This window comes from Halichoeres trimaculatus, unplaced genomic scaffold (genome assembly GCF_033239565.1).
Source record: "Halichoeres trimaculatus isolate MK-OKI-2021-1 unplaced genomic scaffold, fHalTri1.1 fHalTri1_scaffold_8, whole genome shotgun sequence".
In the NCBI taxonomy this organism is placed as follows: domain Eukaryota; kingdom Metazoa; phylum Chordata; class Actinopteri; order Labriformes; family Labridae; genus Halichoeres; species Halichoeres trimaculatus.
In genome coordinates, this window is record NW_027437186.1 from 34,393,406 (window position 1) to 34,406,614 (window position 13,209).

The following is a 13,209-nucleotide window of genomic DNA, read 5'->3' on the forward strand; positions in this document are numbered from 1 at the left end:
AGCCAGACGACAAATCAATGATCCTCGACAATGACGCTCCTTTACAGCACACTTTAAAGACTTTAATGAAAGTTTTTTCATTTTGCAGAGAAATCAACCTGGAGAGTGTGATCCACAGTTTGCAGGATGTTGTGATTCTTTGTATGGACGGAAATGTATGTAAATCCACTGACATGCTCCTTATAATGTGAACTACAGCAGCTGGTTACATTAAGAGTAATCTGAAGGACGGGAACACCTTCAGTGTTAAAACCTCCAGAGCTGTCTGGGGTTTATTTTGCGCTTGTTGCCACTAAAGTGGGAGGCTGAGATGTGCTGTATCATCTTATTAATTCTGTCTGTCCTTCATGGATCAGGGAGAAATACTCTTTTTCCACGATGAGAACAAGAACTGCCCTCTTTACTCATGATCAGACAACTTAGTCTGTCATAAAATAAGGATTTGATAAGATGAGACAGGGTGATTGTGCTGAACTTCAATCGCAGCATTTGTTTTCCGTGTCTTTTTCTCTTTTGATGTTGAGATAGAACAGAGAGCCTCTCCCTGCTTTCGGAGTTCTTATTTAGGCAGAGAGCGACTCACTTGGAAATATTTCTCCGACTGGACAAGATCAAAGGATCCAGATAATCAAGACACAATGTCGGGTTTTTTGTTTTAGAGTGAAATTTTATTTCATATCAAAGCTGGTGGACGCAATTATTTCAAAACAGACGCGTTGCCGGGGAAAAGTGGGAGAAAAGTGGGACAGCGAAATGGGACATGAGGGACCAGCATGTTGGAAATATTCACTTAATATGACAGACTCTGTTTATTGATATATGAAAGTGTTGATAGCTGTCAGAGTAAGTGTTAAATTAAAGTAGCAATGATTTGCTCACATAAAAACTCAGACTTTGGAGATGAATGCTGAAGTTTCCATGGATGTATATTGCATTAGGCTCTCTTCATGAGCTCATACACATCCATCAGTCCTTGATATCAATAAACTGTTTGATGGTCGTACTCTTGTACTCATGGGTAACAAAGCTTTATGGTACAGGAAGTGCTTTTCTCTCCCCCTGAGCTCTTACAGACAGCTAAAGATGAAAACCTAAAACATAAGAGCCTTCTCCTCGAGAATTACACATATCATCTTCTTCAAATGTAGATGGACCAGCAGCTCTTAACAACATATTTATCAACCGTGAAAACAACATTTTTTGCTATTTCTGTTAAAAAAAAAACTTTGAAGGATTCTTGGAAAATCTGAGTGGAGCTGGGTGACAAAAATAATTGTTTTCTTTTCTGTCATGAGTCCAATCTCTTCTTGGCTCTCCCTCCCAGTATACTTTACAATCCCCGAAAAAATACAGGAGAATGGCAGCTGTCAATCATTGTTAAACGTGACGTAAAACCTCATTTCTAACCTCTTATAACAAATGAAAATAAAACTTTTCAGAAAAAAAGAGGACTTGAATACAAGGCAGCCAAATGATATCTTCAAATCACCACAACAATCAGACGTGAGAAACATTTCCACCAGATGTATTTATTTTTTAAAGTTTGACCACAGACCATCTGGAATGACTGGGGAGATGGATTTTTCAACCTGTACTGCAGCCAGCCACCAGGGGGAGGAGTTTTTGTGGCGACCTCACTTTGAGCCAAGAAAGATGACGTCCATTTTTTTACAGTCTATGTTAGAATAAACATCTGGATTTGATAAAGATTGTTTTTCATTATCAGACTATTTCAACCTACAAACAACCTTTTTTGCCCCCCAAATTTCTCATCTGTGCTGAACTATTTTTTTTTCTTTTTTTTTTCTTCAAAATTCTTTATTTTTCAATTCTGAAAGGCAGACACCTGGACAAAAGCATTGAAAATTACTTGAGTTTTCTCTACCATTCAGTCTTTTTTGTTGTTGTTTAAGTAGAAGGTACTAAGTGTGACATGGAAGAGACAAAGTGTGCAGAACCAACCAAGTATGCAGCATTAAGTGGATTGAGTGGATTTGGCTTATTTAACCCAGTTACTCCACAGTTTAACAAAAGCATCTTTTTGTAGATGTAAACAAAAAGAAACCTTTTCCATGGCGTAAATATCAATTTTACAATTGTAATCCACTCCTGAATTGGGGGGATTTGGGAAGAAGCCACCGTCTAGAAATAGCTTTTTTACAGGCAGAGGTTAATATGCAATAAAAAGGTATTTTTCTCTATTTTTTTATTTGTGAATCAGCACAACTTCATAACTTTTAATCAGCTATAAGAGCTGTTGAGTTTCTGCAGATTGAACAGAGCTTTAGCTTCAGACAAGCAGCCTATGAACAGATGTAGTTTAGGGAAACATTTGTAGCTACTTTCACGACAATCAACACAGACTGATTCCTTTAAAACAGGCGTTTATTTCAGTCTTGTAGCATGTAAGACACTATAGGAATATTACAAAATAAAATACAAACATTAGCTCATAAACAGGTCCAACACTACCTCATTGGTCATTGTAAAATGAGTCTTTAAATAGTCTTTAATATTCTTCTTCCTCTTGCTTGCCTCTGGGATTGCTAACTTTTCACAGGTTGTGTAAGCAGGATATTATGTATGCGTTCCACTTAGAAATATGACTCTTAATATTCAGGTTTTAACTTATTTACAGTGAATGAAATGATTAGACATAAATCACTTATTTGCTTATTAATTTTAAAGATAAACTTTAACAAAAAACAACACTAACAATGATAATAGATATACTTTGTTTCAATAAAAGCTGGGGGTCATATGAAAATCAGCCGCCAAACATCTTCCCCTCATCATCACTCTGATCTGAACTCGGCTGTAAATCTCTCAAATATTTTCTCCCCAAATCCAGCGAAACCAGAGAGCTTTCATTCCCAAACGTTAGCGTTGAGTGTTTGGATTTCACAAATGCAACAAAGAGGGCTTAAACAGAAATGATGACTGCTACAAAAACACACAGCGATGTGCCAGGAGGACTGAATAATATCAGGGGGCTGACGTGTTTTCAGAATATCTCCCATTGACTGGCAGCTTTTCAGAACAGAAGTGGGGACAGCCTTTGGCGAAATCTGCTGAGTCAATTTAAGGATTGTTTCTCTGTGAAAGACTTATTTTCATGGGCTGTGTGATGCCGTCATGCTGCCTGGATGTATAGTGAGTGTTGGAAATGTGGCCGGCTCATTCATGACTGAGCTTTAAAATATGTAACGAGCCTTTGAGTGTGTGTTAAATGAATCGTTTACACATTAGTCTCCTTGTCAGCTCCACTTCTGATTGTGCCTAATCTCTCTATCCTACATCTTACCTTCTTTTCTCTCCTGTATGTGGGGATTCAATAAACGTCATTGGATTAATGTTCAGCAGGAATTACACCTCTAATAGGCAGGAGTCTGGGCAGGTAAAGTGCTGAGGACTTAAACAGAGCTGACAAAGATGCCCAGCCCCTGCTTTTGTGGGAAGTTTTTGAACATATTTTATTTCTTCTGAATTCTGTGACTGACAAAGGGTTTAAAACAGTCTTTAAGGGAGTTTTAAGAACATTCACATGAGGGTATTTGTGACTTATTTCGCTGCGAGGGGAGTGTTTGACAGTTTTATTAAGCACAGCAAAGGGACTGTTAAAGGATTAAACATCCGGATTCTTCTTTTTATTAATCTGCCGGAAAAAGAAAGAGTCCAGCTGGGACCCTCTCATCCCCACTCTTTTATGGCACTCATTTAACATCATTACTGACAAACATTGCGTGTTGTCACTTCATTGTGTAACTGCATGCTTCTATTTTTAAATGGGGAGTCAATTTCATCAGCCAGTATCTTCTTTTAGCTTCAGCAGCCCTTAGGGGTGAAGTCTGCACGATAACTCTACATAAAACAGTCGTATTGATCCACAAATGCAGAGTAGAAACAGATGTTTTCATACGGTGGCCAGTGGGTGTCAAAAGCCACAACACGGAAGAAAAATTGCTTCGTGAGCATCTTACCTTGTAATATCCTTCATAGTACTTACATTTACCTCTGCAAAGGAGGTTTTTCTTTTGGAGAGTTTGTCTGTTTTTTTGTTTTTGAACAACATAACTCAAAAACTATTCAACAGATCTTAATGAAATTTTTAAGGGATGTTCAAAATGGGATAGTGAAGAAGACATTACATTTTGAAGGTGATCTGGATCACCCTCTAGATCCTGGATTTATTTTTTGAAGGCAAGGCAAGTGTATTCATAGAAATTCAATTAAAAGGCAGATTAAAATTATTAATATACATTAAAACACATGAGATTAAAAGGGGAAAAAAATTAAAACAGGTTTTTAAAAGATTTTGAGATAAGAGTCATAGTGCAGAGGTAAAAAAAAAAAATTGTACCTTTTTTTTTTTTTTTAAAGAACAGTTATTATAATAAATTGTAAAAATGCTCTTAAAGAGGCAGATGTAAAAAGGTAAGTCTTCAACCTGGAGTTAAAGGAACTGAAAAGGCTTAATAGATACATTAAAACAAAATGAGATTAAAGGGGAAAAAACGAGTTAAAAACAGCTTTTGGGACAAGTGGCAGAGTGACAAAATAGTAACTTTTTTTTCTTATTTTTTTTATGTTTTTTTCTAGAAAAGTTGATTAAATAAATTGTGAATTGTTGCTTTTAAAAAAAGGGAAATGTTAAAAGGTGAGTCCTCAACCTGGCTTTAAAGGAGCTTGATAAGCTTAATAAAATAAATTAAAACAAGATGCGATATAAAGGAGAAAAAAAAGTTAAAATAGATTTTACGATAAGAGTCACAGTGCAGTTGCAGAATTTTCCTTTTTTTTTTTTTTTTAAGAGAAGTTATTAAAATAAATTGTTAAAATGCTCCAATAAAAGGCAGCTGTAAAAAGGTGATTCTTCAGCCTGGATTTAAAGGAGCTTTATAAGCTTAATAAAATACATAAAAAAAAATAAGATTTTAAGGGAAAAAAATAAAACAGATTTTAACACAAGAGTTGCAGTGCAAAGTTTCAAAATTGTTTTTTTTTTTTCAAAAAAAAAAAAAAGGAAAAAAGAAAGTTATTGAAATGAATTGTTAAAATGCTCTTATATAAGGCAGCTGTAAAAAGGTGAGTCTTCAACCTGGATTTAAAGGAACTCAGAGTTTCAGCAGACCTGATATTTTCTGGCAGTTAATTCCAGATATTTGGAGCATAGAAGCTGAATGCTGCCACTCCATGTTTGGTTGTGACTCTGGGGACTGAAAGCAGACCTTATCCAGATGACCTAAGTGGTCTTGATGGTTCATATGGGATCAAAAGATCGTTGATACATTTTGGCCCTGATCCATTCAGAGCTTCAGGGGGTTTTAAAGTCTATCCTCTGACAAACAGGAAGCCAGTGTAAAGACCTCAGAACTGGACTGATGTGATCCCATTTCACCATATGTGTATATAACTCCACCATAAATGGTCAGATTGCTTTGCAAAACAATACAAGACAAGGTCACCATCATTTCTGACAGATGTTAAAGTACAATCCAGATCCTGGCAATATTCAGGATACTAAGATCAGGAATATGAAATATGTACTGGGTCATCATAATTTTCAACACTGTCAGGAAACAAATTATTGTACAAACCTGCAACTAACACCAAATTGTAGCAGACAGTCTGCTGAAGGGGAGTATAACATTAAAGTAGGACTAAAGTGTTGGTGACAATCACCAATCACAAGCATTATCAAAGCTGAAGAAAAAAATTAAAATAATCATTTCATTATTTTCACAACTTTTCTGTGTCCGTTAGGATAACTGTCCTCTTCACTTTCTTTGTGGCTTTTGCATTCGTGTTTGGTTGACACCTACAGGCCACCGTACTTTCACTCCCATGATTCCAAATGATGAAGAATGTCAAACACAGCTTGGTTTGTATAACTAAAGTTATTGTATCTCTGTGTCTTGCAGCTAACCCCACCGGTGCAGGACCCCGGGGAACCCCAGGCACGTCCGAGGTCTTCAGAGAGTCCAGCAGCACGACAGGGATGGTGGTCGGCATCGTGGCAGCGGCGGCGCTTTGTATCCTCATCCTGCTGTACGCCATGTACAAATACCGGAACCGAGACGAAGGCTCGTATCACGTGGACGAGAGCCGCAACTACATCAGCAACTCTGCGCAATCCAACGGCACCGTAGTCAAAGAGAAACCGGTCAACACGGCGAAAACTTCAAGCAAGAACAAGAAGAACAAGGACAAGGAGTACTACGTGTGATTGTCAAGGATTTGGTCTTTGCTAGACCGAGTTAAACGTTTATTAAAAAGACAAATCAGGACTTCAACGTGTGTACAGTATAATAACAAAGATGAACATTATTTAGTCTTTTTTTCCTAAGAGACGATGAAACGTGAAAAGATTCTTCTGACTCAAGAACTGGAGACTGTCCAGAAGTGATTTAAACGTCTCTGGCACCCAGCGGGAGAAAAACTATCAACATATCTAACATGTCAACCAAACAATACGAACCCATCTGTGACTTGTTTCCTCACTCGATGCGATTGGACGCTGTTTCTGGGGAACCGAGGAGCACAGACGCACCGGAGCTTCAGCATTACAAACTTAATGTTTTCATTTACATTGCCTGTGTTTGTGTTGTTTGGACTTTTTCTACAGAAAAATGACACAATGCATAATTAAATACATACATAAGTACGCCAAACATTTACTGTGGATGATGAGTAAAAAAAAAAAAAATCTGGTTGAGGTGAAAGAAAAAAAAACGTGATGGAAGTCTGAGGGATCAGCCAAAGTAGCCCCTGCAGAGGCAGCGAAGGCCGGCAGAGACTAAAACCAGGCTGGCTGTGTTGATGAAGCGCAGAGTCGAGGATGGATTTATCTCTAAGACGATGCCGCACAAGAAAAGTTTGTCCGTCGTAAGAAATCTGGAGGCCTTCGTTTTCACATGGTGTGAACTCAAAGGAGAGTTTCCTCTGAGACGTCTCAAGATCGGAGAGCCATGCACGAAAAATTATCTTATTACAGTACATATGTTTATATACAGTACAACCACATCTATATGTGCTTTCTGGACTGTGACAAAGTGGTGTTTTATAGCCTGTTGTATAGATGATGCAAACTATAACTGCTCCTCGACCATTTTGGAATAAAACGACAAAAAAAAAAGGACAAAAAGACGACATAAGTGTTACTAAGTGTTGCTAGACATAGAAGATTTTATGAAGACATCTGTTTTTTTCAGTTTGATGATCATTTGATTCTCCCCTGTTTTTACATGTGTTCCTATATAGTTTTTATACAAATGCCAACCTGAGATAGACGACCCCAGACCAGTAGTAGCCTAACCGTTTCCCAAAAACTGCATAAGGCGTCGGTAGGATGGCATGAAAACGTGTGTGGATCTCTTTTTAAGGATGCTGGTAGAATCACTGCCTTCCTGCTCAATCCTGACGTACGAGTGAGAGTGAAGCCTGAGGTAACGAATGAGGAGGATGATGATGGATGACGACTATGATAAAGATAAATTACCTTGCTGTGTGCGTTTTCCAAGTGGTATCACGAGATTGTTCGATGTGTGCTTGGGTGAATGCGAAACCAGAGGAGAATAGCTCAAATAAGTCTCCGTTTCAACTGTTCTGTGTTTGTTCTGTCATTCTGTCAGTCAATTCTGCTTTCCAGAGACCTGTACTTGGAATGAGTATGAGGAAAATGACCATGATCTATAAATGATGATTATAAATTCTCTTTGTTTGCTTCTTTTTTTCAGTTTGGTGTTTTATGTTCTAATGTAACTCCTCTTGTACTCAACTTAAAGAAAACGTGATAAAAAAAACTAGTTTTGAAAAAATAAATGAATAAAATATTGCCTAAGTGAACTTACACCAGTCTTCTGACAGAATGTATTAAAGAAAATATCACAAAGGGGGTAAACATTAACAGCTACACCTCAGCTGGTTGAACTAATTGTGATGTTGTAGTACTCGCTGATGGAGCCTTGGCGTTTGATGCCTTTCTTCATTGGTTGGACTCTCTGCACAGGCCACGCTGCGCTGGCAGGGACAGACGAGCTCCAGCAGCCAGCTCAGAGCAGATGAGGCATTCACTTGGCTCCAGCAGTGTGGGAAGAACCAGGTTTGGCAGCGCTCGGGCCTTGTCCACATGTGATGGCCTGCAGACTCTCCAACCTGTGTTTCTCAGAGCAGCCTTTGATGAGCTGCAGCGGGGTGCTCCTGGGTGCACATCTGACCCGCAGCTCTTTGTCGCATGCTGTCCTCTGCTTTTCTTCTCTGAGTCCTTCTCTATCCAGTAACGCCTGAGGAAGGCAAAGCATGCCAGAAAATACTCTGGCTTAGCTTTGCACATGCATTCAGTTATTTGTCTTTCTTAATCAGTGCAAGAATTTTCCTTTTCCCGGTTGCTGCCATCATGCAGTCAAGTTTCTATAATTAGAGGCGCACTTCAAGTCCATGGGGTAGTCTTATCAATTTTACTAATATTAATTTCAAGCAATGACCAATATTTGGGTGATATTTCACTTTCATTAATACAGAAAGTTAACAGGATCTAGGGCTGGGATGATATCCTATTCCCGTGATTCGATTCGGTTCGATTACGATTTTGGGGCCTGACCAGATTTAAACTGCGATTCTTGGATATTTGCGATTTTTGTGATTTTTAATTTGCTTTTTAGCACCAGACCATGTGAAAAAGTTAAATGATGATGATAATGTCTGCAGACTATATCAAGAGCCAAATTTTTCCATAAAATGCACACCACGTGCATCAGAGAGAAACATTTCACCCCCTGCTGGAGAAAAGCGGGAACCTTTTTTCCAAACCCAGTTTATTAAAAAAGACTGAAATTAAGAATTTGAATTTGAAAAGAGAGTTTTTGACGAAAAATCCTGATATATTGTATAATGCTTTCTTTTTCTTTTTCTATTTTATTAAGATTTTCAGAGAGAAACATTTCACCCGCTAACAACATTTCCACCCTTTTCCCAATTCAGATATTGAAAAAGACTAAAATGAAGAATTTCAATTTGAAAGAAAAAAAAAAAAAAAAAAAATTGACAAAAAAATCCTGATTTTTTTTTTCTTCAACATCCAACAGGTTCCATAATTTATTGAGAAAAAATACAAATTATCTATTTTCTAATCTATTTTTTGACAAAAAAATCCTGATAATTTTTGATTTTTTCTCCCACCCTTAACAGATTCCATATTTCATTAAGCAAAAATGCAAATCATGTGTTGGAATTTGCAGTGTTTGTGCTGTCCAATCTCTCAAAGTTGATTTGAGTTTTTTTGCTCTTTAAAATTAACACTAGAATACATGTTTGTGTTTATTATTTTCAGTATTATTTTTCAAAATATTCAGTAAAACATGACAAAGCTGTTTGAAAAACTATTTAAATAATTAATTTAGATAAAATATTCCACTTTGTGTGTGTCTGAGAAATCTGCATCAACTGTGTTACCCATTGACAAAACCCTATAAATCAGCAATGGTTTGCCCCAAAGTCACATGACCCAAATCAGCTGAGGGCCCATCCTTTTTGGTGTGAACCTTGAAGAAAGTGTGTCATGTTTCAGCTCCTCCTCATCAATATTTCATCAGAATGATTGTCTGTACATGGGGCGCATTAACTGTTCATCAACTGTGTTACCAACAGTTTCTGCTCTTCTTACTATAGATGTTATAAAGACCAAACTGTGAAGAGAAGGAGCAGAAATATGAGCTGATGGAGGTCAGGTGGTGGCATGATCAAGCTCTGCAGTTAGCACAAGAGACAAAACATGGAGGAAATGTGGACTGTGTTAGCGTCACTAAATGTAGAGTTGGAGAGACAGGTTTCTCTCTTCTTGTCCTGTCAGCTGGTTACTGGGATTTTTGAGACATAATTATTTCAAATTTTGGTTAAACTGTGAAATAAATGATGAGGGACATTTCTAGAGAGCGTAGTCTGACAGAGAAATGTTGAATATCTCTAAATTCAGTATAATATGGATTTATGTTGAAAAAATAGTCACAACTTTTGTCCATAACACAGTTCACAAAATATTCAAGGATTTATTAAAGCTTAAGCTTTCCAATCAATAAATTTAGTACATTCCAGGTATATACTTTGAAGCCAAAATGCCTCCTCACTGGGCGCTGACATGCCGACCTAGTGCAGCCAAGGCGTGTGCAGAGGCAATCTTTCCAGTGAAGCTGCAAGACTGACATCACACACCTCACTTTCTCCAAACACACATTAAACTCAGTGATGAAACAGCGAACAGCCCTCAGGTTAGTACAATCCACAACAACGTTGGTATGAAGCAGACGGTCGAGGCTACAAAGGTTCAATGACACTGACACAAGACGTTTGTCATTTTTTCCACATTGCATAATCAATCAGAGCTAAAGCACAGAATGAATGCACATAAATTATCATAATAAAAGGTTCAAGAAGTTCACTGTAGGAACATTTTAAAGCCTCTATTTACTAACCTTTATGACCCGAGCAAAATAAAACAACTGTATGAATTTAATTCAGAATAATAGCTTTAAAACTTATCAAGGGCATTTCAGGCTCTTAATTAATTGCTTTAAATATGTTTAAAAGCTGTAAATAAAGATACGAAGTCACGACATCTCTCCTTACAAACTTTAAGCACCTCATATGAAAGCCATCTCAATAAAAGTCTGGCTAATTTAACTTTTGGCAGTGAGCAGCAACTGAAAGTGGCAAACTTTTAACCTCTCAGTGGAAAAGACTTTTGTAAAGTTTGATCAAAGATCGGATACAGTGCTTGAATTTGAAGCATCACTTGACTCATACATATAGAAATGCACCAAGTTATTAATGAGGCCAAGTGTCACTTGTTGGATCTGAAGACCGACGGAAGCATCACTTCTTAATTTAAGGTGTGGATTAACTCTTGGTTGGGTTTTCAGATCCAACAGATGCACGGGATTAAAAGCACAGAGGTGTGATGGGACTCTGAGCTGGGTTCAAACACATACAGCAAACAGATGGTTTCTCCAGAGACTCCACCCGATTGTCACAGCTCTTCATCAGCTGCTCAAGCAGCTTTCTAATGTGGTGATATGAAATGTGTCAGAGGTTTGAACTTGCTGGGCGATGCTCAAGGACATGGAAGAAAAAGGGGAAGATTCACGCTAACACAGAATCACATGTCAAGAGAGTTACGAATCAAAAATAGCACATTGTTGGGAAAAGAAAAGCATGTATGGGGGTATTTTATGGTTGTAAGGAAGAGTATCATACAGTAAACCCTTTAAATGTAGAAATAGGAGACTCTCATAAACATTTATAGCTAAAACAAACAGTCAAATCTGTTTATGCTTCTACTGTACTCAGCAATGTGCGGTTTCAATGCAGATGTGTAGCTTTTTCTAGTATCATCTGTTATTAACTGTTAGGTTTCTATAAAAGTAAACCACTTTAGAAAAAAAAACTCCCTGTCTCCCTTTCAGTGGCTCCTTGTAGCTAAAAAAAAAAAGAAGAAAGAATTTTTTTTTTCTTACAGCGTATTTATTAAAGACGCTGACACTAAATAAAATCCTGCGTTAACATTTTGTTGAACTAAATCTTCATCCCATTTGTCAATAAAGCCTGCCACCGCTCTACTTCACCTCCTACAACATCAAGACAAACCTGGAAGAAAATACAGATTTTAATTCTGTGTTAATGGATTCATTTAACTGACAACATGCTGGTGGAAGGGCATTAGCAAACAACAATAAATGATGAGTTGAGCAATATTGTTTTTATGTTATCAATCTCAGGTATTGTTTCAAAAATGTTGAAATTTCTACAAGTTTTTGCTAATTCTTTTTAATACTGCAGATTTTTTGAATAAAAAAAATTGTTTCAAATTTTAGAAAATGTCACTAATTTTCATTTTTTAATTCATACATTTTTTTAAATCTCTAAGTTGATATTTCTAAAGTTTGGCCAGATTGTTAAAAAAAAATAAAAACACAGCAGAAAATATATTGGAAGTTTAAAAAAATAGTGGAAATTTATTTATTTTAAATCAAGTTTTACAGCCCTGGTAAGAAAACTAAATCTACAAAAAGACAAATCTGAAAGATAATACTGATTTTTGAAAAAAAAAAAAAAAAAAAGAAAAAGAAAAAAATAGAAGAAATTATCGATATATGTGTTCTTAAATTCCAGTATTACTTACTTATATATATATATATATATTTTTTTTTTTTTTTGAAAAAATTTTAACATCTTTTTTTTTTCACAGATTCCTGAAATTCCAAATAAAGAAAAATTTAGTAGTTATTTAGCTTTTTTATTTTTGGAATTTAAAAAAATGGCACTGTTTTAAATTTAACATTTATTTTAAACATTGGGAAAATTTTCAAAATTAAAAAGTTTTAAGAAATTATTTAGACCTGTAAATATTTTGGAAATTTATTGAAAATCAAAAACCAAGACATCACAGGTACAATTTCACTAGTTCCAAAAACTTCTGGTTAAAATAATTATTTACTATATTTCAACTATGAATTTAATTTTATACACTTAAACAACTTTATTGTGAAGATAAAAATAGATTTTTTGGCTCCAGAATGACTTTAATCCAAGTGAGCGGATGTAAAACGGCTCCTGTTTAAGTAAAGGTCACAGACCCCTGGGCTAGATTCTTCGAATCCCCTCTTCTTGGTAAAATACTAATACTAAATATTGTTTTCTTCGCCTGAATGTATCAGGGGACAAAAATCAAAGCATTACAGGTGTATCTTATACAACAAAATGTAGGTTATCTTCATTGATGATGGATTACTCTCTGTAGCAGCTAAACTGATGTCACGGTGGTCTTTTTACAATGAAAAGGAAAATACCGTAATGAAAGGTGTAAAGGCAGCCTTACATTTTACAATAATCCATGAACTTTACAAACAATAAACCAATCTCTCCCTGTCGACTGTCAGCCTCAGATTCAATTCTGCTCGTTTCAATTCTGACAATTTTTCTGTTTGGACGTTTTGTTATCATTTCCTGGAGGAAGCTGAGCAAACGGTTTATTTTCAGCAAAAAGACGGCTTTGATTTGGCTGCACAGCTCACTCAGACTGATGATGTATTTGAACTAATTTCTTTCATGTTTAATGATTTCAGTTTCTGTCAAATGTCCTAATGGGAAAAGTTAAACTTCAATTATCCTAATTAGTTTTGTATATACACGGAGGATCAGATAAGAAGACAATACAAG

At 36.4% G+C, this 13,209-nt stretch overlaps 1 protein-coding gene across 22 annotated transcripts in view; it reads left to right on the forward strand.

Moving 5' to 3' along the window:
• The window catches only part of LOC141794634 (neurexin-1a), a 469,750-nt gene extending 461,899 nt beyond the window's left edge, over positions 1-7,851 (forward strand). For all 22 annotated transcript variants that reach the window (XM_074674993.1, XM_074674995.1, XM_074675004.1 and 19 more), the window contains one exon: positions 5,922-7,851. In XM_074674993.1, coding sequence (XP_074531094.1) covers positions 5,922-6,226 — 305 coding nt within the window. In that variant the 3' untranslated portion in view covers positions 6,227-7,851. The remainder of the gene's footprint in view (positions 1-5,921) is intronic.
• Positions 7,852-13,209: the final 5,358 nt, after the last annotated feature.